This window comes from Lingula anatina, unplaced genomic scaffold (assembly GCF_051362555.1).
Source record: "Lingula anatina isolate TDL-2025a unplaced genomic scaffold, LinAna3.0 unanchor82, whole genome shotgun sequence".
NCBI lineage: Eukaryota > Metazoa > Brachiopoda > Lingulata > Lingulida > Lingulidae > Lingula > Lingula anatina.
The window spans coordinates 2,382,571-2,406,747 of NW_028257603.1; the positions used below are offsets into that span (position 1 = coordinate 2,382,571).

At 44.4% G+C, this 24,177-nt stretch overlaps 5 protein-coding genes across 9 annotated transcripts; all 5 read left to right on the forward strand.

Moving 5' to 3' along the window:
• Positions 1-892: 892 nt before the first annotated feature.
• LOC147759225 (uncharacterized) lies at positions 893-4,966 on the forward strand. The gene is made up of 8 exons (XM_086998577.1): positions 893-1,039; positions 1,188-1,515; positions 1,680-2,475; positions 2,659-2,868; positions 3,044-3,292; positions 3,513-3,816; positions 3,959-4,201; positions 4,432-4,966. The coding sequence occupies exons 1-8, from the start codon at positions 918-920 to the stop codon at positions 4,964-4,966; spliced, it is 2,787 nt and encodes a 928-aa protein (XP_086854703.1). The 5' UTR covers positions 893-917.
• A 1,411-nt stretch (positions 4,967-6,377) lies between these two features.
• Positions 6,378-9,287, forward strand: LOC147759226 (uncharacterized). Of its 2 annotated transcripts, XM_086998519.1 has the most exons (5): positions 6,378-7,435; positions 7,919-8,141; positions 8,259-8,369; positions 8,493-8,642; positions 9,010-9,287. In XM_086998519.1, exons 1-5 carry the CDS (start codon positions 7,028-7,030, stop codon positions 9,285-9,287), a joined length of 1,170 nt encoding a protein of 389 aa, XP_086854645.1. In that variant the 5' UTR covers positions 6,378-7,027. The 2 variants fall into 2 exon arrangements, with proteins under 2 accessions (XP_086854645.1, XP_086854646.1); XM_086998520.1 differs by lacking the exon at positions 9,010-9,287 and having other exon boundaries at positions 6,381-7,435; positions 8,493-8,710.
• Positions 8,871-14,811, forward strand: LOC147759227 (uncharacterized). 2 transcript variants are annotated; one of them, XM_086998514.1, is made up of 9 exons: positions 8,871-9,029; positions 9,583-10,045; positions 10,194-10,521; positions 10,681-11,479; positions 11,663-11,872; positions 12,048-12,296; positions 12,517-12,820; positions 12,963-13,205; positions 13,436-14,811. In XM_086998514.1, exons 2-9 carry the CDS (start codon positions 9,798-9,800, stop codon positions 14,049-14,051), a joined length of 2,997 nt encoding a protein of 998 aa, XP_086854640.1. In that variant the 5' UTR covers positions 8,871-9,029; positions 9,583-9,797; the 3' UTR covers positions 14,052-14,811. The 2 variants fall into 2 exon arrangements, with proteins under 2 accessions (XP_086854640.1, XP_086854639.1); XM_086998513.1 differs by lacking the exon at positions 8,871-9,029 and having other exon boundaries at positions 9,492-10,045.
• A 568-nt stretch (positions 14,812-15,379) lies between these two features.
• Positions 15,380-18,289, forward strand: LOC147759228 (uncharacterized). Of its 2 annotated transcripts, XM_086998517.1 has the most exons (5): positions 15,380-16,437; positions 16,921-17,143; positions 17,261-17,371; positions 17,495-17,644; positions 18,012-18,289. In XM_086998517.1, exons 1-5 carry the CDS (start codon positions 16,030-16,032, stop codon positions 18,287-18,289), a joined length of 1,170 nt encoding a protein of 389 aa, XP_086854643.1. In that variant the 5' UTR covers positions 15,380-16,029. The 2 variants fall into 2 exon arrangements, with proteins under 2 accessions (XP_086854643.1, XP_086854644.1); XM_086998518.1 differs by lacking the exon at positions 18,012-18,289 and having other exon boundaries at positions 15,383-16,437; positions 17,495-17,712.
• On the forward strand, positions 17,873-23,796 carry LOC147759229 (uncharacterized). Of its 2 annotated transcripts, XM_086998516.1 has the most exons (9): positions 17,873-18,031; positions 18,585-19,047; positions 19,196-19,523; positions 19,683-20,481; positions 20,665-20,874; positions 21,050-21,298; positions 21,519-21,822; positions 21,965-22,207; positions 22,438-23,795. In XM_086998516.1, exons 2-9 carry the CDS (start codon positions 18,800-18,802, stop codon positions 23,051-23,053), a joined length of 2,997 nt encoding a protein of 998 aa, XP_086854642.1. In that variant the 5' UTR covers positions 17,873-18,031; positions 18,585-18,799; the 3' UTR covers positions 23,054-23,795. The 2 variants fall into 2 exon arrangements, with proteins under 2 accessions (XP_086854642.1, XP_086854641.1); XM_086998515.1 differs by lacking the exon at positions 17,873-18,031 and having other exon boundaries at positions 18,494-19,047; positions 22,438-23,796.
• The last annotated feature ends 381 nt before the right edge of the window (positions 23,797-24,177 follow it).

Here is a 24,177-nt window from a genome sequence, read left to right on the forward strand (position 1 = left end):
TCTTTGGAGGACAGGTGTTGGTGAGTTTGAAATCAAGCTTTCAGAGTTTTATTGTTTTATTTATTATTAATGCACACGTGGCTTATTCACTGACACTTGTAGCATGTGGTGTGTTTTCTTTTTATATGTTTTGGAAGGTGACAGCACAGCAGCAGCAGCAGCACTTTGGTTTTGTTTTCTTTTTCGCTTTTCGCTTTCCTTTTTTTTTTTTTCTGCATTACTGTGGGTTCCTTACTGTGAGGTGGTTGGTGTTTGTATTGCCTGTAGATTAGCATAAAAGAGCTGAACATGCAATAACTTTTTTTTGTTTGTGGGTGATAAGGTTAAAGATATGAGGATGTATTTAAATGATAACTATTGACCATAAAGTAAACAAAGTCCAAGCAGTGATTAATCTGTTACTTTTAATAACCTCCAATGCAGAAGATACATGATAAGTAAGAATGAGTAATTTTTAAAAGTAATGAGAAAGTATGTCAGCTCTTGTAAAGTGTGATATATGTTCATGATTTTCTTTTATTTCAGGTTTCCCCCCTCTATTATTTTGTACTTATTGCTCTTCACTTGTTCCAGTGCCCGTGGATGACACTGATCTGATCCCTCTGTCATGGAAGGCCAGCCTGCCACCACATGAAGCACAGTGGGTTTCCCGTGCCTTGTTTACCACCCGCCGGGGCCAACTGAAGCAAGAGCTGCAGCTGTGGTGGCACCCACCATCACCCAGACTGGTCCACGCCCAGCCCCCTAGAACAGCAGGGCCTTTCTTCACCCCACCCCTTCTTCCTCTGGATGCCACGCCGCATGTTCAGGGCTCAGCTGTCTTGCTCTGTGCCCATCATGCAAGGGTCGCCAGTTAACATCCTGCGGTTTCTTCAAGACTGTCCGCCCGCGTCCTTGACATCGATGGCTACTTTTACATGGGCACTGAGTACCTGGAGTGCGGCGCCTGTCACAAGAAGTATGCGGGTTGGAGTGGGGAAATCCTCCAACAGCTGGACGTGGCGACAAGGGGGAAATTTCCAGCACTGCTCACATACAGGTAATTTCAAAACTTTTCTTTTTTTTTCTTTTTTTAATTTATGGAATTCTTGCATTTAATATCAGTTCATTTGAAAATCTATTTCAGCGGACAAAATAACTCTGTCTTTACATTTATAACTTATTCTGTTCTTGATTCTTTGTTGCAGGTACTCTTGCTCTACCCGGGTAGTTTCTCTCCTGAGAGAGCGATCTCTTGGGAACAGCACTACTCGGCTGAGTAAGCAACTGTGTGAGCAGCACACCAGGGATTGGCTAAGCAGGGTAGCCAATTTCCTCTCAGTTGTAGACAAGTTTGCCAGCTCATCCCTTGTGCAGAGAACAAGTCCTCTTCAGCCGTTACCCTTTGAAAGACTCCCGGGGCCAGCATGGCTACAAACTGTGCTGGTCCGTGACGTGTTGTTGAGGCTTGATGAGATCAAAGCCAAGGTGACCTCCACCTTTGGATCCGTCTTGAAGATGGACTCCACCAAAAAGGTATGTACAGTTTTTGTTCTGATTTGCTCTCTTAAACTTTGTACAGTGAACAGTTTTGAAAACAAAACAACAAAACACACACACAAAAAAAAAAAAAAAAAAAAAAAAATTTCTTTAAGAAAATGTATTAAGTGTCATATTTCCCCCCTCCGTTTTTCAGGTAGCCAAAAAGCTGGCAGGAGAGGCTGCAGGCTCAGCTGCCTGGTGCAGCCAACGTGGGCAATGAACACGGCCAGGTACTGACCTCAGTACTCACTGCTCAGGAGGGAGCTGGCCTGACCAAGATGGCCCAGGGCCTCGTGAGGCGGTACCAGCTCAGTGAACAGCCTCCACCCAAGGTGATGTATGTTGACAGGGACTGCTGCTCCACCTCCGGTCCCTGCAATGTCAAGAAGCTGTTTGCTGGCTGGCCCCATCTGGTGGTGCGACTGGACGTGTGGCACTTCATGCGCAGGTTCGCCTCCTGTGTCACCACGGAAAGCCACCCACTATACGCCGTCTTCATGAAGAAGTTGTCTGCCTGCATTTTTGAGTGGGACGCAGATGATCTGGCAGCACTTCGAGATGCCAAGCTGGGCCAACTACAACTACAGGGCGCTGGCGTCAGCCCAGACAACATCATGCAGCACATCTCGCGCAAGGAGTTAGAGAAACACTGCCGTCGCCGCACCCGCGGTGTAGCTGAAACCACTCGTCTCTTGCAGTCGCTGGTCGACACGCTGGACAGTGATCAGGGGTGCGACGCGCTAGGAGTACCTCTCCTTGATCACGAGAGAGTGCAAGACATGTGGGCCTCTCAACAGCGCCACATACCATGCCTCCAGGACGTCGAAGGGGTCTCTCTGTACACCCAGACTGGAACTCTGAGGAAGGGCGGGAAGGAGCTGAAGGTCTACAGGTGTGCGAGGGGCTCAGTTTCCCTGGAGAGCTTCCATTCTCATATTGTTAGATTCATTCCCGGTAAGCACAACCACACACACCGACAGACTGCTTGGTTACCTGAAAGTAGATTTAAAATCACTTTAGACTGACTTAATTTTGATGCATTGGTACTTGTTAAATTAAACTTAACATTTTTGTTGAAAATTTGTGGTTATTGAACACTTGCAGCTAATTTTCTCCCTTTTTTCTTGTTTTTAACAGGACAAAGTGCCTCTGCCACAAATTTCCAAGCCTACATCCTGGAAGGAATTGTTCGGTGGAACCAGGATCGTGCGCTGGCCGCAATTGACAATGGGGACACCGAACTTCGCTGCTATGATGGACAGCTCGTCCAGGCAGTGAACCATCTGGGAGAACGGGTGCTTGGCAATACCATCGTGCCAAATGCTGTGGTCCCCAGGAAATACACTGGTAATTAAAGTGATTTAGGTTTCGTGTAATTTATAGGAATATAATTAGTTTAGATGTAATTGCAGCCAAGAAATTATTTTTGGAAAAAATAAATAAATAAATAAATAAATAAATACATGAAAAAAAAAATGAGGCCTGCTACTAATAATTCTCTCATTTCTCTCTTTACTTCCAGGTGAGCTTCTAGGGTGCGAGTACCTGCTCGATCAGACGGGAAAGGCCCTAGAACCTGTAAAACTGGACCCAGATGCACCCGAGGAGGAGGTTGTCGAGACAGTGGAGGAAGATGCTGATGATGAGGGGTTCTCTGAAGACTGTGATCCCACAATTGCAGATGCTGACGAGGACCCTGTATTCCACATCCCTCCCAGACCACACACCTCCTCCGTGACAGAGGCAACCAATACCTCTCCACCCAGAGAAGGTAAATTTTTAGATTATTACTATTGTAATTATTATTATTATTTCTTTATTATTATTATTATTTTTCTTTATATGTTAATTCCAGATATGTAGCTATGCAAGTCAGTTGCCCTGTTCTGTTCACACAAGGTTATTTTATTTATTTTTTTTTTTTTTCAGGTGATATTTCTTTTTTCCCCTCCCCCCTCATTATATCGGCATATTTTTTTTTTACTTTCCAGAAGAGGTGCCCCTTGAAGAACCAACACCCAAGGTAGATGAGACTTCAGAGTCAGTGGACAGACATCATATCCCCGGTTATGATGCCGTAACGAAGCTGGCTTCTGTACTCGTCTCCCTACGTACCATCGAGAGGGAGTGCCTCCTAACCGAAGATGTGGAGAAGATAATCCACCACTGGGAGGCGTTGCCAGAAATGGACAAACAACGCCTCCGTTACACTCCACACTTCAAGAGGAGGCACACAAAGGGGCGATTTGCCTCTTCCAAGAACACCATCACTCCTGGGGTGGAGAGTGTCAAGAAGTAAGTTTTTTTTTTTTTTTTTTCAGCTAAGATTGTATTAACACTTATTTTTCAGAAGATATTGGCATGAAATAGACCAAATAATAATAATAATAATAATAATAATACAAGAAAAAATTAAGTTTTTCCTTTGTACTTTCAGGTGCATGCTGGGGACTGGCACCCCTGCGCGTGAGCCTTCCGAATCCAGGGTAGTGGAGGCCGTCATAATGCAACTAATGGAGGCCCATGATGCTCCGTGGAAGGGAGGCAAAAGACAACACCCGTGGGGAGTCATCATGCGGGACTATGAGAGGATCACCAGGCTCCTTTTCAACAACGCCCGTGTGATGGAAAAAACAACCCTCCAGCTCTTCTCCATAAACATGAGGACACTACATACATGGTAATTTCTCAACTGACTCGACTGTCACAGCAACATTGTAAAATGTTAATTCCTCACTTAAATTAGATTCCTGAAAAGTCACCAATTAAACTGATACAATGATATTGCTAGTGCTTTTTTTTTTTTTTTTTTCCAATTTCATTTCAGTTTTTATTTTTTATTTTCTTTCAGATTTAAGAATATTTAAAGATTATTTCCTGATTATTCTTTTTTTTTCTTTTCTTCCATAGGCACAACAGGACTACAGATGAGCAGTACAGGGCCTCCCTTCTACAGGGGATGTCCCTGCCCGCTCCTCCTGCAACAGCAACAACACCGCTGCCTGCTGCCAGGCAGCTGCTACCGCGGCTGCCAGTGCCCTCTGGAACACCGCACCAGTACCACCTGCCTAAAGACACCACAGGCACTGCGGTGCTGAGAAGAGATGGGAAGAAGAAGAAGAAGAAGAAGATGAAGCCAGCCCGCGCAACAGAGACACAGTCCAAACAAGTGGTCGTGGTCCCACAACCTGTTGGATTTTTTCCACCTGGCATTCTGCCGCACCAGTTGGCACCAGCACCCGCCCAGTGGACCACCTTCGCACCCACGGTGATGACCCCAATACCAGGTTTTCCACCCTGGTCCCAACCACTTCCACAGTCAACTACACCAGCTCCGGTTGTGGCTAAGAGGGACCAGAAAAACAAACAACTGTTAAGAAATGTGGAAAACCACGCAACATCCAGGCGGGTCATAGCGGCTACGTGGCCATACATACTGCCCTGACAACGCAGAGGGCCTGACGTACTTAGCCTGGAAGAACGAATGAAGGCCCTCTTAGACCAACAACAACAACAACAACAGTGAGGGCAGTATAAATAAGGACTGTGTCTTCCCAAAATGACATTATTCTCGACAGCTGGAGTGTCATTTTTTATTTAATTATACAAAGACAGCTGGACTGTCATCATATATTTATACACAGACAGCTGGACTGTCATTAATGCAACAAACAATGCAAGGGAAGTGTGCAATAGCTTGGTTAGCTGGCAATTCACTTATTCAAGGATAGCTGGACTATCTCTTATTTATTCAATGCAACTGCAATGCAAAAACAACTGTGCAATAATTTGTTCCAAGATAGCTGGACTATCACCTACTTATTCAATGCAACTGCGATGCAAAAACAACTGTGCAATAATTTGTTCCAAGATAGCTGGACTATCACCTACTTATTCAATGCAACTGCGATGCAATAACAACTGTGCAATAATTTGTTCCAAGATAGCTGGACTATCACCTACTTATTCAATGCAACTGCGATGCAAAAACAACTCTGCAATAATTTGTTCCAAGATAGCTGGACTATCACCTACTTATTCAATGCAACTGCGATGCAAAAACAACTGTGCAATAATTTGTTCCAAGATAGCTGGACTATCACCTACTTATTCAATGCAACTGTGATGCAAAAACAACAAGACAGCTGGACTATCATCTATTTATATATATATATATATATTAAAAAAAAAATCACTGACTTATTTCAATCATTTATGCAACTACAACGCAGAAAAAAACTGCTATCTGCATTGAGGTTCAATAAATTTGATTCATATACAACCTGCATTCTTTGTTTCAATTTGTATATTGATTTTAAAAAAAACAGTAAACTGAAAATAAAACGGAATTTGTACATTTAATTTAATTTTGATGAACAGTACAAGTAAATTGAAAGTAGAATGCAGAGCACGTTTCTGTATTCCCCCCCCTCCCCTTCTTTCCCCACCACGATCTCAACTGTAGCAATCTGTCACAACCAAGGTTATTTACGTTTTTTTAGCATGCAAACGCATTAGGCGACGCTATTCAGCCAAGATCTGGGTCTTAACTCCTACTTAACTCCTAGAGGGCGCAAGTTTGGCCCGTTTTTGGCGATTTGCATTTGCATACACATGCACTTTCGTTATGCACTTTCGTTATAACGCCGGGCACTTTCGTTCTGTATTTTGATGCTGTGTTTTGTTTGCGTTTGTCAATTTGCTACTTTGTAGCACATTTCTCAACTGCAGGAGCAGGAGAAGGGCCTTTTTTGACGATGTTAACGGTCATTTGGCCGTCGGCTACTGTGACACGGTCATGTGACCACAACAAACCGCAATGTTTACAGGAACTAGGCGTGGGGTCCTTTCTTTAGGGGGGAACCATTCACCCGGCCACGGCAAACATTCCAGGTGCGCACTAACGTTTTTAATCGTTTTTGGGGCTTGAAACGCATCTGGTGCCAAGTTGCGCGCCGAAATTGCCCCATCCGCCCCGGGATTTTTGGCGTAATTTTCGCATTTTTTGCCTTTTTCTTTTTTTCTTTTTTGCGCTGGGCCGACAGAGAAGATTGAGTGGGTTCCTTTGCGCAGGGGACATGCGTAGCTTCTCTGTAGAGTGACCCCGAATCACATGACGACTCATGCATACGTCATCGCTGATTTTCCTCAAATCAGCGATTCCAACCAATCACAAACCCAAAATCAGCGATCTGGTCGAAAATCAGCGATGACGTAGGCGAAATCAGCGAATTACGGCCGCAGAAAAGAGGTCACGTGGTACAGGAGTCGTCAAGCACAAGCTATTCAACATGGCGACAAGAGGTAAGTTTTCTCTCGACTCAGCGATTCACCTGCCCGTTGCTCGCTTTAAACGGACTAGATAATTTAAACACCGACACCGATGAAAAGCTCAAGTAGTACCGAGCACGCCGACGTATCAGTCGGCGCAACCAGTTGCACCTTTCCGCTTTTATCGCAATAATTACCTTTTCGCGGGAAAAATCCACGTGGGTGGGTGCTCGACATGACATGTCTGGATTTCTTTGCAGATGAACCGAAAACGCCACTCCCCTCGACCAGATCAAGCGACCCAGTGTTCAGGAGGAGGTCGGATGGAGCACTGACGCTCGGTGAGAGTAACGCCGCGAGGAGGGCTGCTGCTTCTGCAGCCACTGCCTCCCTCACCGCCGCTGCCAAACCACCGGAGAAGGTTGCGGAGGAGGCCAGGTCTGCAGTCATCCAGCTCGGCCTGGATGTCACCGACAAGAAACACCTTCTGGGGCATCACAGGCTGCAGTTTGGAAAATACCGGGGGCAGACCTTCCGGTGGCTGGTCGAGAACTCCCTGGGGTATGCCGCCTACTTGGCAGAGAGTCTGAGCAGGGAGACTCCACACCCCGGCCCGCTGGGTGTGAACAAATACAAGCTCAAGGTAAAATCTTTCCTTTTAAATCTTTTTTGATTGCCTTACTATATGTAATGTGTAAGGTATTGAAAGATTGAAAGTAATGCCCCATGGTGTAAGGTTAGTTGTCTGCACCCCCCCCCCCCCCTCCCCATGTCTTTTATAAGTCTTTCATTGGTGTTATACTGGTTTGTGGTGAATAATACTTCAAGTATTCAGTTACTGTGGATACAGACAAACATCATAGTTTAAGTATCTGACATATCTGTCCTCAAGTCACTGATATCTAGTATTGTTAAAGTGGTCTTGTAACACAAACTAGTCGGACTGAAGGTCACCTCCCAGGAAAGGTACAACGCATTGTTTGTATCTTAGCACACACAGTAATATAAATCAGTTGTACTAGTTTCCATTATTGAAAGAGATGATAGTAATTAACATTCATTTCAATTGGACAATGCCTTTATTGTCAGGGTACCTGTCTTAATCACCTTTATTGACTTCACATAGGAGTACCTTGAGCTGTTCCCCCAGGGTCGGGAGGCTATTGCTGCCAAGACCAAGGAGAGGCAGGCAAAACCCACACCACCTGCCAAGCCTGTCCCAGTATCCTCCAGCTCACTTCAGAGCCTCATGGTCGGCAGTCATCTGTCACCAGCAGGGCTCAAAGCTGGAGTGAAGAGACAGCTTGGTCCCCCAGGGCCAACACCCAATCTTAAGAAATCAAGAAGAGGTAAATGACACATGTATTATTACACACATTTTTTTTTTTTTTTTTTCAAATTTAATAGTTGATGTGTGCTTCTGTATCAGTGTATTTATTCCGTTATTCATTTTTTTTTTTTTCCAGCAACGGCGACCCTGCCCAAGTCTGAGGATGTGGAAGTGGTGGACGCCCCCCTTCCTGCCCCAGACAGCACCAACACCGCCGTTGCCAAGAAACCTAAACCCACCACCAGAGGTAAATGTAATTCATGGTAATTTCATTGACGTAAGGACCCTTGTTTTAAGAGTAGCTTTCTAACATCTTTTTACAGTTGTTGCCACTTTTACTTCAGTATATTCTAATTTTGTTCATTTAAAGCGACAGCCGTAGACCCTGAGGAAGTGAGCGACTTGGAACGCCCAGAGCTACCTGTCCCTGCCTCAGCTGGTGCTGGCACCAGTACAGCTGCCGCTCCTGACACCATACCCCAACAGGAGACCAAAAGGCAGAGCTCCCTGCCAGATTCAGGTAAAGACTTTTTGTTTCTTTTCCATGAACAATTTGAGGTCACAGCTGGGATTCAATTTGGAAATTAACCAGTCAATTCAATTTGGAAATTAACCAGTCAATTTTCAGTGAGCAAAAAGTTAACTCCTAGCTGCTGACCTTACATTAAGTGTTTTGTCTGTGACATATCACATACCGCCCCAGCCCTCCTGCCAAGGTGATGATGACAAGAAGAATTCCTTCATGAAAATCTGCACAGCTTAGATTGTGAATTTTAAGATTTTTTATAAAATTAATCGCGCAAAGTGTAATGAAAGAAAATAGTGTAAAACAGAATGTAAAACATTAAGAGTGTTCTATTGTTCTTGTACCTGTTTTCTTTTCACAGTCTTTGGAGGACAGGTGTTGGTGAGTTTGAAATCAAGCTTTCAGAGTTTTATTGTTTTATTTATTATTAATGCACACGTGGCTTATTCACTGACACTTGTAGCATGTGGTGTGTTTTCTTTTTATATGTTTTGGAAGGTGACAGCACAGCAGCAGCAGCAGCACTTTGGTTTTGTTTTCTTTTTCGCTTTTTCGCTTTCCTTTTTTTTTTTTTCTGCATTACTGTGGGTTCCTTACTGTGAGGTGGTTGGTGTTTGTATTGCCTGTAGATTAGCATAAAAGAGCTGAACATGCAATAACTTTTTTTTGTTTGTGGGTGATAAGGTTAAAGATATGAGGATGTATTTAAATGATAACTATTGACCATAAAGTAAACAAAGTCCAAGCAGTGATTAATCTGTTACTTTTAATAACCTCCAATGCAGAAGATACATGATAAGTAAGAATGAGTAATTTTTAAAAGTAATGAGAAAGTATGTCAGCTCTTGTAAAGTGTGATATATGTTCATGATTTTCTTTTATTTCAGGTTTCCCCCTCTATTATTTTGTACTTATTGCTCTTCACTTGTTCCAGTGCCCGTGGATGACACTGATCTGATCCCTCTGTCATGGAAGGCCAGCCTGCCACCACATGAAGCACAGTGGGTTTCCCGTGCCTTGTTTACCACCCGCCGGGGCCAACTGAAGCAAGAGCTGCAGCTGTGGTGGCACCCACCATCACCCAGACTGGTCCACGCCCAGCCCCCTAGAACAGCAGGGCCTTTCTTCACCCACCCCTTCTTCCTCTGGATGCCACGCCGCATGTTCAGGGCTCAGCTGTCTTGCTCTGTGCCATCATGCAAGGGTCGCCAGTTAACATCCTGCGGTTTCTTCAAGACTGTCCGCCGCGTCCTTGACATCGATGGCTACTTTTACATGGGCACTGAGTACCTGGAGTGCGGCGCCTGTCACAAGAAGTATGCGGGTTGGAGTGGGGAAATCCTCCAACAGCTGGACGTGGCGACAAGGGGGAAATTTCCAGCACTGCTCACATACAGGTAATTTCAAAACTTTTCTTTTTTTTTCTTTTTTTAATTTATGGAATTCTTGCATTTAATATCAGTTCATTTGAAAATCTATTTCAGCGGACAAAATAACTCTGTCTTTACATTTATAACTTATTCTGTTCTTGATTCTTTGTTGCAGGTACTCTTGCTCTACCCGGGTAGTTTCTCTCCTGAGAGAGCGATCTCTTGGGAACAGCACTACTCGGCTGAGTAAGCAACTGTGTGAGCAGCACACCAGGGATTGGCTAAGCAGGGTAGCCAATTTCCTCTCAGTTGTAGACAAGTTTGCCAGCTCATCCCTTGTGCAGAGAACAAGTCCTCTTCAGCCGTTACCCTTTGAAAGACTCCCGGGGCCAGCATGGCTACAAACTGTGCTGGTCCGTGACGTGTTGTTGAGGCTTGATGAGATCAAAGCCAAGGTGACCTCCACCTTTGGATCCGTCTTGAAGATGGACTCCACCAAAAAGGTATGTACAGTTTTTGTTCTGATTTGCTCTCTTAAACTTTGTACAGTGAACAGTTTTGAAAACAAAACAACAAAACACACACACAAAAAAAAAAAAAAAAAAAAAAAATTTCTTTAAGAAAATGTATTAAGTGTCATATTTCCCCCCTCCGTTTTTCAGGTAGCCAAAAAGCTGGCAGGAGAGGCTGCAGGCTCAGCTGCCTGGTGCACCAACGTGGGCAATGAACACGGCCAGGTACTGACCTCAGTACTCACTGCTCAGGAGGGAGCTGGCCTGACCAAGATGGCCCAGGGCCTCGTGAGGCGGTACCAGCTCAGTGAACAGCCTCCACCCAAGGTGATGTATGTTGACAGGGACTGCTGCTCCACCTCCGGTCCCTGCAATGTCAAGAAGCTGTTTGCTGGCTGGCCCCATCTGGTGGTGCGACTGGACGTGTGGCACTTCATGCGCAGGTTCGCCTCCTGTGTCACCACGGAAAGCCACCCACTATACGCCGTCTTCATGAAGAAGTTGTCTGCCTGCATTTTTGAGTGGGACGCAGATGATCTGGCAGCACTTCGAGATGCCAAGCTGGGCCAACTACAACTACAGGGCGCTGGCGTCAGCCCAGACAACATCATGCAGCACATCTCGCGCAAGGAGTTAGAGAAACACTGCCGTCGCCGCACCCGCGGTGTAGCTGAAACCACTCGTCTCTTGCAGTCGCTGGTCGACACGCTGGACAGTGATCAGGGGTGCGACGCGCTAGGAGTACCTCTCCTTGATCACGAGAGAGTGCAAGACATGTGGGCCTCTCAACAGCGCCACATACCATGCCTCCAGGACGTCGAAGGGGTCTCTCTGTACACCCAGACTGGAACTCTGAGGAAGGGCGGGAAGGAGCTGAAGGTCTACAGGTGTGCGAGGGGCTCAGTTTCCCTGGAGAGCTTCCATTCTCATATTGTTAGATTCATTCCCGGTAAGCACAACCACACACACCGACAGACTGCTTGGTTACCTGAAAGTAGATTTAAAATCACTTTAGACTGACTTAATTTTGATGCATTGGTACTTGTTAAATTAAACTTAACATTTTTGTTGAAAATTTGTGGTTATTGAACACTTGCAGCTAATTTTCTCCCTTTTTTCTTGTTTTTAACAGGACAAAGTGCCTCTGCCACAAATTTCCAAGCCTACATCCTGGAAGGAATTGTTCGGTGGAACCAGGATCGTGCGCTGGCCGCAATTGACAATGGGGACACCGAACTTCGCTGCTATGATGGACAGCTCGTCCAGGCAGTGAACCATCTGGGAGAACGGGTGCTTGGCAATACCATCGTGCCAAATGCTGTGGTCCCCAGGAAATACACTGGTAATTAAAGTGATTTAGGTTTCGTGTAATTTATAGGAATATAATTAGTTTAGATGTAATTGCAGCCAAGAAATTATTTTTGGAAAAAATAAATAAATAAATAAATAAATAAATACATGAAAAAAAAAATGAGGCCTGCTACTAATAATTCTCTCATTTCTCTCTTTACTTCCAGGTGAGCTTCTAGGGTGCGAGTACCTGCTCGATCAGACGGGAAAGGCCCTAGAACCTGTAAAACTGGACCCAGATGCACCCGAGGAGGAGGTTGTCGAGACAGTGGAGGAAGATGCTGATGATGAGGGGTTCTCTGAAGACTGTGATCCCACAATTGCAGATGCTGACGAGGACCCTGTATTCCACATCCCTCCCAGACCACACACCTCCTCCGTGACAGAGGCAACCAATACCTCTCCACCCAGAGAAGGTAAATTTTTAGATTATTACTATTGTAATTATTATTATTATTTCTTTATTATTATTATTATTTTTCTTTATATGTTAATTCCAGATATGTAGCTATGCAAGTCAGTTGCCCTGTTCTGTTCACACAAGGTTATTTTATTTATTTTTTTTTTTTTTCAGGTGATATTTCTTTTTTCCCCTCCCCCCTCATTATATCGGCATATTTTTTTTTTACTTTCCAGAAGAGGTGCCCCTTGAAGAACCAACACCCAAGGTAGATGAGACTTCAGAGTCAGTGGACAGACATCATATCCCCGGTTATGATGCCGTAACGAAGCTGGCTTCTGTACTCGTCTCCCTACGTACCATCGAGAGGGAGTGCCTCCTAACCGAAGATGTGGAGAAGATAATCCACCACTGGGAGGCGTTGCCAGAAATGGACAAACAACGCCTCCGTTACACTCCACACTTCAAGAGGAGGCACACAAAGGGGCGATTTGCCTCTTCCAAGAACACCATCACTCCTGGGGTGGAGAGTGTCAAGAAGTAAGTTTTTTTTTTTTTTTTTTCAGCTAAGATTGTATTAACACTTATTTTTCAGAAGATATTGGCATGAAATAGACCAAATAATAATAATAATAATAATAATAATACAAGAAAAAATTAAGTTTTTCCTTTGTACTTTCAGGTGCATGCTGGGGACTGGCACCCCTGCGCGTGAGCCTTCCGAATCCAGGGTAGTGGAGGCCGTCATAATGCAACTAATGGAGGCCCATGATGCTCCGTGGAAGGGAGGCAAAAGACAACACCCGTGGGGAGTCATCATGCGGGACTATGAGAGGATCACCAGGCTCCTTTTCAACAACGCCCGTGTGATGGAAAAAACAACCCTCCAGCTCTTCTCCATAAACATGAGGACACTACATACATGGTAATTTCTCAACTGACTCGACTGTCACAGCAACATTGTAAAATGTTAATTCCTCACTTAAATTAGATTCCTGAAAAGTCACCAATTAAACTGATACAATGATATTGCTAGTGCTTTTTTTTTTTTTTTTTTCCAATTTCATTTCAGTTTTTATTTTTTATTTTCTTTCAGATTTAAGAATATTTAAAGATTATTTCCTGATTATTCTTTTTTTTTCTTTTCTTCCATAGGCACAACAGGACTACAGATGAGCAGTACAGGGCCTCCCTTCTACAGGGGATGTCCCTGCCCGCTCCTCCTGCAACAGCAACAACACCGCTGCCTGCTGCCAGGCAGCTGCTACCGCGGCTGCCAGTGCCCTCTGGAACACCGCACCAGTACCACCTGCCTAAAGACACCACAGGCACTGCGGTGCTGAGAAGAGATGGGAAGAAGAAGAAGAAGAAGAAGATGAAGCCAGCCCGCGCAACAGAGACACAGTCCAAACAAGTGGTCGTGGTCCCACAACCTGTTGGATTTTTTCCACCTGGCATTCTGCCGCACCAGTTGGCACCAGCACCCGCCCAGTGGACCACCTTCGCACCCACGGTGATGACCCCAATACCAGGTTTTCCACCCTGGTCCCAACCACTTCCACAGTCAACTACACCAGCTCCGGTTGTGGCTAAGAGGACCAGAAAAACAAACAACTGTAAGAAATGTGGAAAACCACGCAACATCCAGGCGGGTCATAGCGGCTACCGTGGCCATACATACTGCCCTGACAACGCAGAGGGCCTGACGTACTTAGCCTGGAAGGAACGAATGAAGGCCCTCTTAGAACAACAACAACAACAACAACAGTGAGGGCAGTATAAATAAGGACTGTGTCTTCCCAAAATGACATTATTCTCGACAGCTGGAGTGTCATTTTTTATTTAATTATACAAAGACAGCTGGACTGTCATCATATATTTATACACAGACAGCTGGACTGTCATTAATGCAACAAACAATGCAAGGGAAGTGTGCAATAGCTTGGTTAGCTGGCAATTCACTTATTCAAGGATAGCTGGACTATCTCTTATTTATTCAATGCAACTGCAATGCAAAAACAACTGTGCAATAATTTGTTCCAAGATAGCTGGACTATCACCTACTTATTCAATGCAACTGCGATGCAAAAACAACTGTGCAATAATTTGTTCCAAGATAGCTGGACTATCACCTACTTATTCAATGCAACTGCGATGCAATAACAACTGTGCAATAATTTGTTCCAAGATAGCTGGACTATCACCTACTTATTCAATGCAACTGCGATGCAAAAACAACTCTGCAATAATTTGTTCCAAGATAGCTGGACTATCACCTACTTATTCAATGCAACTGCGATGCAAAAACAACTGTGCAATAATTTGTTCCAAGATAGCTGGACTATCACCTACTTATTCAATGCAACTGTGATGCAAAAACAACAAGACAGCTGGACTATCATCTATTTATATATATATATATATTAAAAAAAAAATCACTGACTTATTTCAATCATTTATGCAACTACAACGCAGAAAAAAACTGCTATCTGCATTGAGGTTCAATAAATTTGATTCATATACAACCTGCATTCTTTGTTTCAATTTGTATATTGATTTTAAAAAAAACAGTAAACTGAAAATAAAACGGAATTTGTACATTTAATTTAATTTTGATGAACAGTACAAGTAAATTGAAAGTAGAATGCAGAGCACGTTTCTGTATTCCCCCCCCTCCCCTTCTTTCCCCACCACGATCTCAACTGTAGCAATCTGTCACAACCAAGGTTATTTACGTTTTTTTAGCATGCAAACGCATTAGGCGACGCTATTCAGCCAAGATCTGGGTCTTAACTCCTACTTAACTCCTAGAGGGCGCAAGTTTGGCCCGTTTTTGGCGATTTGCATTTGCATACACATGCACTTTCGTTATGCACTTTCGTTATAACGCCGGGCACTTTCGTTCTGTATTTTGATGCTGTGTTTTGTTTGCGTTTGTCAATTTGCTACTTTGTAGCACATTTCTCAACTGCAGGAGCAGGAGAAGGGCCTTTTTTGACGATGTTAACGGTCATTTGGCCGTCGGCTACTGTGACACGGTCATGTGACCACAACAAACCGCAATGTTTACAGGAACTAGGCGTGGGGTCCTTTCTTTAGGGGGGAACCATTCACCCGGCCACGGCAAACATTCCAGGTGCGCACTAACGTTTTTAATCGTTTTTGGGGCTTGAAACGCATCTGGTGCCAAGTTGCGCGCCGAAATTGCCCCATCCGCCCCGGGATTTTTGGCGTAATTTTCGCATTTTTTGCCTTTTTCTTTTTTTCTTTTTTGCGCTGGGCCGACAGAGAAGATTGAGTGGGTTCCTTTGCGCAGGGGACATGCGTAGCTTCTCTGTAGAGTGACCCCGAATCACATGACGACTCATGCATACGTCATCGCTGATTTTCCTCAAATCAGCGATTCCAACCAATCACAAACCCAAAATCAGCGATCTGGTCGAAAATCAGCGATGACGTAGGCGAAATCAGCGAATTACGGCCGCAGAAAAGAGGTCACGTGGTACAGGAGTCGTCAAGCACAAGCTATTCAACATGGCGACAAGAGGTAAGTTTTCTCTCGACTCAGCGATTCACCTGCCCGTTGCTCGCTTTAAACGGACTAGATAATTTAAACACCGACACCGATGAAAAGCTCAAGTAGTACCGAGCACGCCGACGTATCAGTCGGCGCAACCAGTTGCACCTTTCCGCTTTTATCGCAATAATTACCTTTTCGCGGGAAAAATCCACGTGGGTGGGTGCTCGACATGACATGTCTGGATTTCTTTGCAGATGAACCGAAAACGCCACTCCCCTCGACCAGATCAAGCGACCCAGTGTTCAGGAGGAGGTCGGATGGAGCACTGACGCTCGGTGAGAGTAACGCCGCGAGGAGGGCTGCTGCTTCTGCAGCCACTGCCTCCCTCACCGCCGCTGCCAAACCACCGGAGAAGGTTGCGGAGGAGGCCAGGTCTGCAGTCATCCAGCTCGGCCTGGATGTCACCGACAAGAAACACCTTCTGGGGCATCACAGGCTGCAGTTTGGAAAATACCGGGGGCAGACCTTCCGGTGGCTGGTCGAGAACTCCCTGGGGTATGCCGCCTACTTGGCAGAGAGTCTGAGCAGGGAGACTCCACACCCCGGCCCGCTGGGTGTGAACAAATACAAGCTCAAGGTAAAATCTTTCCTTTTAAATCTTTTTTGATTGCCTTACTATATGTAATGTGTAAGGTATTGAAAGATTGAAAGTAATGCCCCATGGTGTAAGGTTAGTTGTCTGCACCCCCCCCCCCCCCTCCCCATGTCTTTTATAAGTCTTTCATTGGTGTTATACTGGTTTGTGGTGAATAATACTTCAAGTATTCAGTTACTGTGGATACAGACAAACATCATAGTTTAAGTATCTGACATATCTGTCCTCAAGTCACTGATATCTAGTATTGTTAAAGTGGTCTTGTAACACAAACTAGTCGGACTGAAGGTCACCTCCCAGGAAAGGTACAACGCATTGTTTGTATCTTAGCACACACAGTAATATAAATCAGTTGTACTAGTTTCCATTATTGAAAGAGATGATAGTAATTAACATTCATTTCAATTGGACAATGCCTTTATTGTCAGGGTACCTGTCTTAATCACCTTTATTGACTTCACATAGGAGTACCTTGAGCTGTTCCCCCAGGGTCGGGAGGCTATTGCTGCCAAGACCAAGGAGAGGCAGGCAAAACCCACACCACCTGCCAAGCCTGTCCCAGTATCCTCCAGCTCACTTCAGAGCCTCATGGTCGGCAGTCATCTGTCACCAGCAGGGCTCAAAGCTGGAGTGAAGAGACAGCTTGGTCCCCCAGGGCCAACACCCAATCTTAAGAAATCAAGAAGAGGTAAATGACACATGTATTATTACACACATTTTTTTTTTTTTTTTTTCAAATTTAATAGTTGATGTGTGCTTCTGTATCAGTGTATTTATTCCGTTATTCATTTTTTTTTTTTTCCAGCAACGGCGACCCTGCCCAAGTCTGAGGATGTGGAAGTGGTGGACGCCCCCCTTCCTGCCCCAGACAGCACCAACACCGCCGTTGCCAAGAAACCTAAACCCACCACCAGAGGTAAATGTAATTCATGGTAATTTCATTGACGTAAGGACCCTTGTTTTAAGAGTAGCTTTCTAACATCTTTTTACAGTTGTTGCCACTTTTACTTCAGTATATTCTAATTTTGTTCATTTAAAGCGACAGCCGTAGACCCTGAGGAAGTGAGCGACTTGGAACGCCCAGAGCTACCTGTCCCTGCCTCAGCTGGTGCTGGCACCAGTACAGCTGCCGCTCCTGACACCATACCCCAACAGGAGACCAAAAGGCAGAGCTCCCTGCCAGATTCAGGTAAAGACTTTTTGTTTCTTTTCCATGAACAATTTGAGGTCACAGCTGGGATTCAATTTGGAAATTAACCAGTCAATTCAATTTGGAAATTAACCAGTCAATTTTCAGTGAGCAAAAAGTTAACTCCTAGCTGCTGACCTTACATTAAGTGTTTTGTCTGTGACATATCACATACCGCCCCAGCCCTCCTGCCAAGGTGATGATGACAAGAAGAATTCCTTCATGAAAATCTGCACAGCTTAGATTGTGAATTTTAAGATTTTTTATAAAATTAATCGCGCAAAGTGTAATGAAAGAAAATAGTGTAAAACAGAATGTAAAACATTAAGAGTGTTCTATTGTTCTTGTACCTGTTTTCTTTTCACAGTCTTTGGAGGACAGGTGTTGGTGAGTTTGAAATCAAGCTTTCAGAGTTTTATTGTTTTATTTATTATTAATGCACACGTGGCTTATTCACTGACACTTGTAGCATGTGGTGTGTTTTCTTTTTATATGTTTTGGAAGGTGACAGCACAGCAGCAGCAGCAGCACTTTGGTTTTGTTTTCTTTTTCGCTTTTTCGCTTTCCTTTTTTTTTTTTTCTGCATTACTGTGGGTTCCTTACTGTGAGGTGGTTGGTGTTTGTATTGCCTGTAGATTAGCATAAAAGAGCTGAACATGCAATAACTTTTTTTTGTTTGTGGGTGATAAGGTTAAAGATATGAGGATGTATTTAAATGATAACTATTGACCATAAAGTAAACAAAGTCCAAGCAGTGATTAATCTGTTACTTTTAATAACCTCCAATGCAGAAGATACATGATAAGTAAGAATGAGTAATTTTTAAAAGTAATGAGAAAGTATGTCAGCTCTTGTAAAGTGTGATATATGTTCATGATTTTCTTTTATTTCAGGTTTCCCCCTCTATTATTTTGTACTTATTGCTCTTCACTTGTTCCAGTGCCCGTGGATGACACTGATCTGATCCCTCTGTCATGGAAGGCCAGCCTGCCACCACATGAAGCACAGTGGGTTTCCCGTGCCTTGTTTACCACCCGCCGGGGCCAACTGAAGCAAGAGCTGCAGCTGTGGTGGCACCCACCATCACCCAGACTGGTCCACGCCCAGCCCCCTAGAACAGCAGGGCCTTTCTTCACCCACCCCTTCTTCCTCTGGATGCCACGCCGCATGTTCAGGGCTCAGCTGTCTTGCTCTGTGCCATCATGCAAGGGTCGCCAGTTAACATCCTGCGGTTTCTTCAAGACTGTCCGCCGCGTCCTTGACATCGATGGCTACTTTTACATGGGCACTGAGTACCTGGAGTGCGGCGCCTGTCACAAGAAGTATGCGGGTTGGAGTGGGGAAATCCTCCAACAGCTGGACGTGGCGACAAGGGGGAAATTTCCAGCACTGCTCACATACAGGTAATTTCAAAACTTTTCTTTTTTTTTCTTTTTTTAATTTATGGAATTCTTGCATTTAATATCAGTTCATTTGAAAATCTATTTCAGCGGACAAAATAACTCTGTCTTTACATTTATAACTTATTCTGTTCTTGATTCTTTGTTGCAGGTACTCTTGCTCTACCCGGGTAGTTTCTCTCCTGAGAGAGCGATCTCTTGGGAACAGCACTACTCGGCTGAGTAAGCAACTGTGTGAGCAGCACACCAGGGATTGGCTAAGCAGGGTAGCCAATTTCCTCTCAGTTGTAGACAAGTTTGCCAGCTCATCCCTTGTGCAGAGAACAAGTCCTCTTCAGCCGTTACCCTTTGAAAGACTCCCGGGGCCAGCATGGCTACAAACTGTGCTGGTCCGTGACGTGTTGTTGAGGCTTGATGAGATCAAAGCCAAGGTGACCTCCACCTTTGGATCCGTCTTGAAGATGGACTCCACCAAAAAGGTATGTACAGTTTTTGTTCTGATTTGCTCTCTTAAACTTTGTACAGTGAACAGTTTTGAAAACAAAACAACAAAACACACACACAAAAAAAAAAAAAAAAAAAAAAAATTTCTTTAAGAAAATGTATTAAGTGTCATATTTCCCCCCTCCGTTTTTCAGGTAGCCAAAAAGCTGGCAGGAGAGGCTGCAGGCTCAGCTGCCTGGTGCACCAACGTGGGCAATGAACACGGCCAGGTACTGACCTCAGTACTCACTGCTCAGGAGGGAGCTGGCCTGACCAAGATGGCCCAGGGCCTCGTGAGGCGGTACCAGCTCAGTGAACAGCCTCCACCCAAGGTGATGTATGTTGACAGGGACTGCTGCTCCACCTCCGGTCCCTGCAATGTCAAGAAGCTGTTTGCTGGCTGGCCCCATCTGGTGGTGCGACTGGACGTGTGGCACTTCATGCGCAGGTTCGCCTCCTGTGTCACCACGGAAAGCCACCCACTATACGCCGTCTTCATGAAGAAGTTGTCTGCCTGCATTTTTGAGTGGGACGCAGATGATCTGGCAGCACTTCGAGATGCCAAGCTGGGCCAACTACAACTACAGGGCGCTGGCGTCAGCCCAGACAACATCATGCAGCACATCTCGCGCAAGGAGTTAGAGAAACACTGCCGTCGCCGCACCCGCGGTGTAGCTGAAACCACTCGTCTCTTGCAGTCGCTGGTCGACACGCTGGACAGTGATCAGGGGTGCGACGCGCTAGGAGTACCTCTCCTTGATCACGAGAGAGTGCAAGACATGTGGGCCTCTCAACAGCGCCACATACCATGCCTCCAGGACGTCGAAGGGGTCTCTCTGTACACCCAGACTGGAACTCTGAGGAAGGGCGGGAAGGAGCTGAAGGTCTACAGGTGTGCGAGGGGCTCAGTTTCCCTGGAGAGCTTCCATTCTCATATTGTTAGATTCATTCCCGGTAAGCACAACCACACACACCGACAGACTGCTTGGTTACCTGAAAGTAGATTTAAAATCACTTTAGACTGACTTAATTTTGATGCATTGGTACTTGTTAAATTAAACTTAACATTTTTGTTGAAAATTTGTGGTTATTGAACACTTGCAGCTAATTTTCTCCCTTTTTTCTTGTTTTTAACAGGACAAAGTGCCTCTGCCACAAATTTCCAAGCCTACATCCTGGAAGGAATTGTTCGGTGGAACCAGGATCGTGCGCTGGCCGCAATTGACAATGGGGACACCGAACTTCGCTGCTATGATGGACAGCTCGTCCAGGCAGTGAACCATCTGGGAGAACGGGTGCTTGGCAATACCATCGTGCCAAATGCTGTGGTCCCCAGGAAATACACTGGTAATTAAAGTGATTTAGGTTTCGTGTAATTTATAGGAATATAATTAGTTTAGATGTAATTGCAGCCAAGAAATTATTTTTGGAAAAAATAAATAAATAAATAAATAAATAAATACATGAAAAAAAAAATGAGGCCTGCTACTAATAATTCTCTCATTTCTCTCTTTACTTCCAGGTGAGCTTCTAGGGTGCGAGTACCTGCTCGATCAGACGGGAAAGGCCCTAGAACCTGTAAAACTGGACCCAGATGCACCCGAGGAGGAGGTTGTCGAGACAGTGGAGGAAGATGCTGATGATGAGGGGTTCTCTGAAGACTGTGATCCCACAATTGCAGATGCTGACGAGGACCCTGTATTCCACATCCCTCCCAGACCACACACCTCCTCCGTGACAGAGGCAACCAATACCTCTCCACCCAGAGAAGGTAAATTTTTAGATTATTACTATTGTAATTATTATTATTATTTCTTTATTATTATTATTATTTTTCTTTATATGTTAATTCCAGATATGTAGCTATGCAAGTCAGTTGCCCTGTTCTGTTCACACAAGGTTATTTTATTTATTTTTTTTTTTTTTCAGGTGATATTTCTTTTTTCCCCTCCCCCCTCATTATATCGGCATATTTTTTTTTTACTTTCCAGAAGAGGTGCCCCTTGAAGAACCAACACCCAAGGTAGATGAGACTTCAGAGTCAGTGGACAGACATCATATCCCCGGTTATGATGCCGTAACGAAGCTGGCTTCTGTACTCGTCTCCCTACGTACCATCGAGAGGGAGTGCCTCCTAACCGAAGATGTGGAGAAGATAATCCACCACTGGGAGGCGTTGCCAGAAATGGACAAACAACGCCTCCGTTACACTCCACACTTCAAGAGGAGGCACACAAAGGGGCGATTTGCCTCTTCCAAGAACACCATCACTCCTGGGGTGGAGAGTGTCAAGAAGTAAGTTTTTTTTTTTTTTTTTTCAGCTAAGATTGTATTAACACTTATTTTTCAGAAGATATTGGCATGAAATAGACCAAATAATAATAATAATAATAATAATAATACAAGAAAAAATTAAGTTTTTCCTTTGTACTTTCAGGTGCATGCTGGGGACTGGCACCCCTGCGCGTGAGCCTTCCGAATCCAGGGTAGTGGAGGCCGTCATAATGCAACTAATGGAGGCCCATGATGCTCCGTGGAAGGGAGGCAAAAGACAACACCCGTGGGGAGTCATCATGCGGGACTATGAGAGGATCACCAGGCTCCTTTTCAACAACGCCCGTGTGATGGAAAAAACAACCCTCCAGCTCTTCTCCATAAACATGAGGACACTACATACATGGTAATTTCTCAACTGACTCGACTGTCACAGCAACATTGTAAAATGTTAATTCCTCACTTAAATTAGATTCCTGAAAAGTCACCAATTAAACTGATACAATGATATTGCTAGTGCTTTTTTTTTTTTTTTTTTCCAATTTCATTTCAGTTTTTATTTTTTATTTTCTTTCAGATTTAAGAATATTTAAAGATTATTTCCTGATTATTCTTTTTTTTTCTTTTCTTCCATAGGCACAACAGGACTACAGATGAGCAGTACAGGGCCTCCCTTCTACAGGGGATGTCCCTGCCCGCTCCTCCTGCAACAGCAACAACACCGCTGCCTGCTGCCAGGCAGCTGCTACCGCGGCTGCCAGTGCCCTCTGGAACACCGCACCAGTACCACCTGCCTAAAGACACCACAGGCACTGCGGTGCTGAGAAGAGATGGGAAGAAGAAGAAGAAGAAGAAGATGAAGCCAGCCCGCGCAACAGAGACACAGTCCAAACAAGTGGTCGTGGTCCCACAACCTGTTGGATTTTTTCCACCTGGCATTCTGCCGCACCAGTTGGCACCAGCACCCGCCCAGTGGACCACCTTCGCACCCACGGTGATGACCCCAATACCAGGTTTTCCACCCTGGTCCCAACCACTTCCACAGTCAACTACACCAGCTCCGGTTGTGGCTAAGAGGACCAGAAAAACAAACAACTGTAAGAAATGTGGAAAACCACGCAACATCCAGGCGGGTCATAGCGGCTACCGTGGCCATACATACTGCCCTGACAACGCAGAGGGCCTGACGTACTTAGCCTGGAAGGAACGAATGAAGGCCCTCTTAGAACAACAACAACAACAACAACAGTGAGGGCAGTATAAATAAGGACTGTGTCTTCCCAAAATGACATTATTCTCGACAGCTGGAGTGTCATTTTTTATTTAATTATACAAAGACAGCTGGACTGTCATCATATATTTATACACAGACAGCTGGACTGTCATTAATGCAACAAACAATGCAAGGGAAGTGTGCAATAGCTTGGTTAGCTGGCAATTCACTTATTCAAGGATAGCTGGACTATCTCTTATTTATTCAATGCAACTGCAATGCAAAAACAACTGTGCAATAATTTGTTCCAAGATAGCTGGACTATCACCTACTTATTCAATGCAACTGCGATGCAAAAACAACTGTGCAATAATTTGTTCCAAGATAGCTGGACTATCACCTACTTATTCAATGCAACTGCGATGCAATAACAACTGTGCAATAATTTGTTCCAAGATAGCTGGACTATCACCTACTTATTCAATGCAACTGCGATGCAAAAACAACTCTGCAATAATTTGTTCCAAGATAGCTGGACTATCACCTACTTATTCAATGCAACTGCGATGCAAAAACAACTGTGCAATAATTTGTTCCAAGATAGCTGGACTATCACCTACTTATTCAATGCAACTGTGATGCAAAAACAACAAGACAGCTGGACTATCATCTATTTATATATATATATATATATTAAAAAAAAAATCACTGACTTATTTCAATCATTTATGCAACTACAACGCAGAAAAAAACTGCTATCTGCATTGAGGTTCAATAAATTTGATTCATATACAACCTGCATTCTTTGTTTCAATTTGTATATTGATTTTAAAAAAAACAGTAAACTGAAAATAAAACGGAATTTGTACATTTAATTTAATTTTGATGAACAGTACAAGTAAATTGAAAGTAGAATGCAGAGCACGTTTCTGTATTCCCCCCCCTCCCCTTCTTTCCCCACCACGATCTCAACTGTAGCAATCTGTCACAACCAAGGTTATTTACGTTTTTTTAGCATGCAAACGCATTAGGCGACGCTATTCAGCCAAGATCTGGGTCTTAACTCCTACTTAACTCCTAGAGGGCGCAAGTTTGGCCCGTTTTTGGCGATTTGCATTTGCATACACATGCACTTTCGTTATGCACTTTCGTTATAACGCCGG

What these genes read in the sequence shown, in the direction of transcription:
- LOC147759227 (XM_086998513.1), top strand. Translation starts at nt 9,510, where the DNA reads ATGTTCATGATTTTCTTTTATTTCAGGTTTCCCCCTCTATTATTTTGT. An exon ending in AGATGGACTCCACCAAAAAG is followed by an intron (nt 10,522 to 10,680) that starts GTATGTACAGTT and finishes TCCGTTTTTCAG; the next exon opens with GTAGCCAAAAAGCTGGCAGG. An exon ending in ATGAGGACACTACATACATG is followed by an intron (nt 13,206 to 13,435) that starts GTAATTTCTCAA and finishes TTTCTTCCATAG; the next exon opens with GCACAACAGGACTACAGATG.
- LOC147759225 (XM_086998577.1), top strand. Translation starts at nt 918, where the DNA reads ATGGGCACTGAGTACCTGGAGTGCGGCGCCTGTCACAAGAAGTATGCG. An exon ending in AGATGGACTCCACCAAAAAG is followed by an intron (nt 1,516 to 1,679) that starts GTATGTACAGTT and finishes TTTTTCAGGTAG; the next exon opens with CCAAAAAGCTGGCAGGAGAG. An exon ending in ATGAGGACACTACATACATG is followed by an intron (nt 4,202 to 4,431) that starts GTAATTTCTCAA and finishes TTTCTTCCATAG; the next exon opens with GCACAACAGGACTACAGATG.
- LOC147759228 (XM_086998517.1), top strand. Translation starts at nt 16,030, where the DNA reads ATGACATGTCTGGATTTCTTTGCAGATGAACCGAAAACGCCACTCCCC. An exon ending in TGAACAAATACAAGCTCAAG is followed by an intron (nt 16,438 to 16,920) that starts GTAAAATCTTTC and finishes GACTTCACATAG; the next exon opens with GAGTACCTTGAGCTGTTCCC. An exon ending in GAGCTCCCTGCCAGATTCAG is followed by an intron (nt 17,645 to 18,011) that starts GTAAAGACTTTT and finishes TTCTTTTCACAG; the next exon opens with TCTTTGGAGGACAGGTGTTG.
- LOC147759229 (XM_086998515.1), top strand. Translation starts at nt 18,512, where the DNA reads ATGTTCATGATTTTCTTTTATTTCAGGTTTCCCCCTCTATTATTTTGT. An exon ending in TACCTCTCCACCCAGAGAAG is followed by an intron (nt 21,299 to 21,518) that starts GTAAATTTTTAG and finishes TTTACTTTCCAG; the next exon opens with AAGAGGTGCCCCTTGAAGAA. An exon ending in GGGGTGGAGAGTGTCAAGAA is followed by an intron (nt 21,823 to 21,964) that starts GTAAGTTTTTTT and finishes TTGTACTTTCAG; the next exon opens with GTGCATGCTGGGGACTGGCA.
- LOC147759226 (XM_086998519.1), top strand. Translation starts at nt 7,028, where the DNA reads ATGACATGTCTGGATTTCTTTGCAGATGAACCGAAAACGCCACTCCCC. An exon ending in TGAACAAATACAAGCTCAAG is followed by an intron (nt 7,436 to 7,918) that starts GTAAAATCTTTC and finishes GACTTCACATAG; the next exon opens with GAGTACCTTGAGCTGTTCCC. An exon ending in TCTTAAGAAATCAAGAAGAG is followed by an intron (nt 8,142 to 8,258) that starts GTAAATGACACA and finishes TTTTTTTTCCAG; the next exon opens with CAACGGCGACCCTGCCCAAG.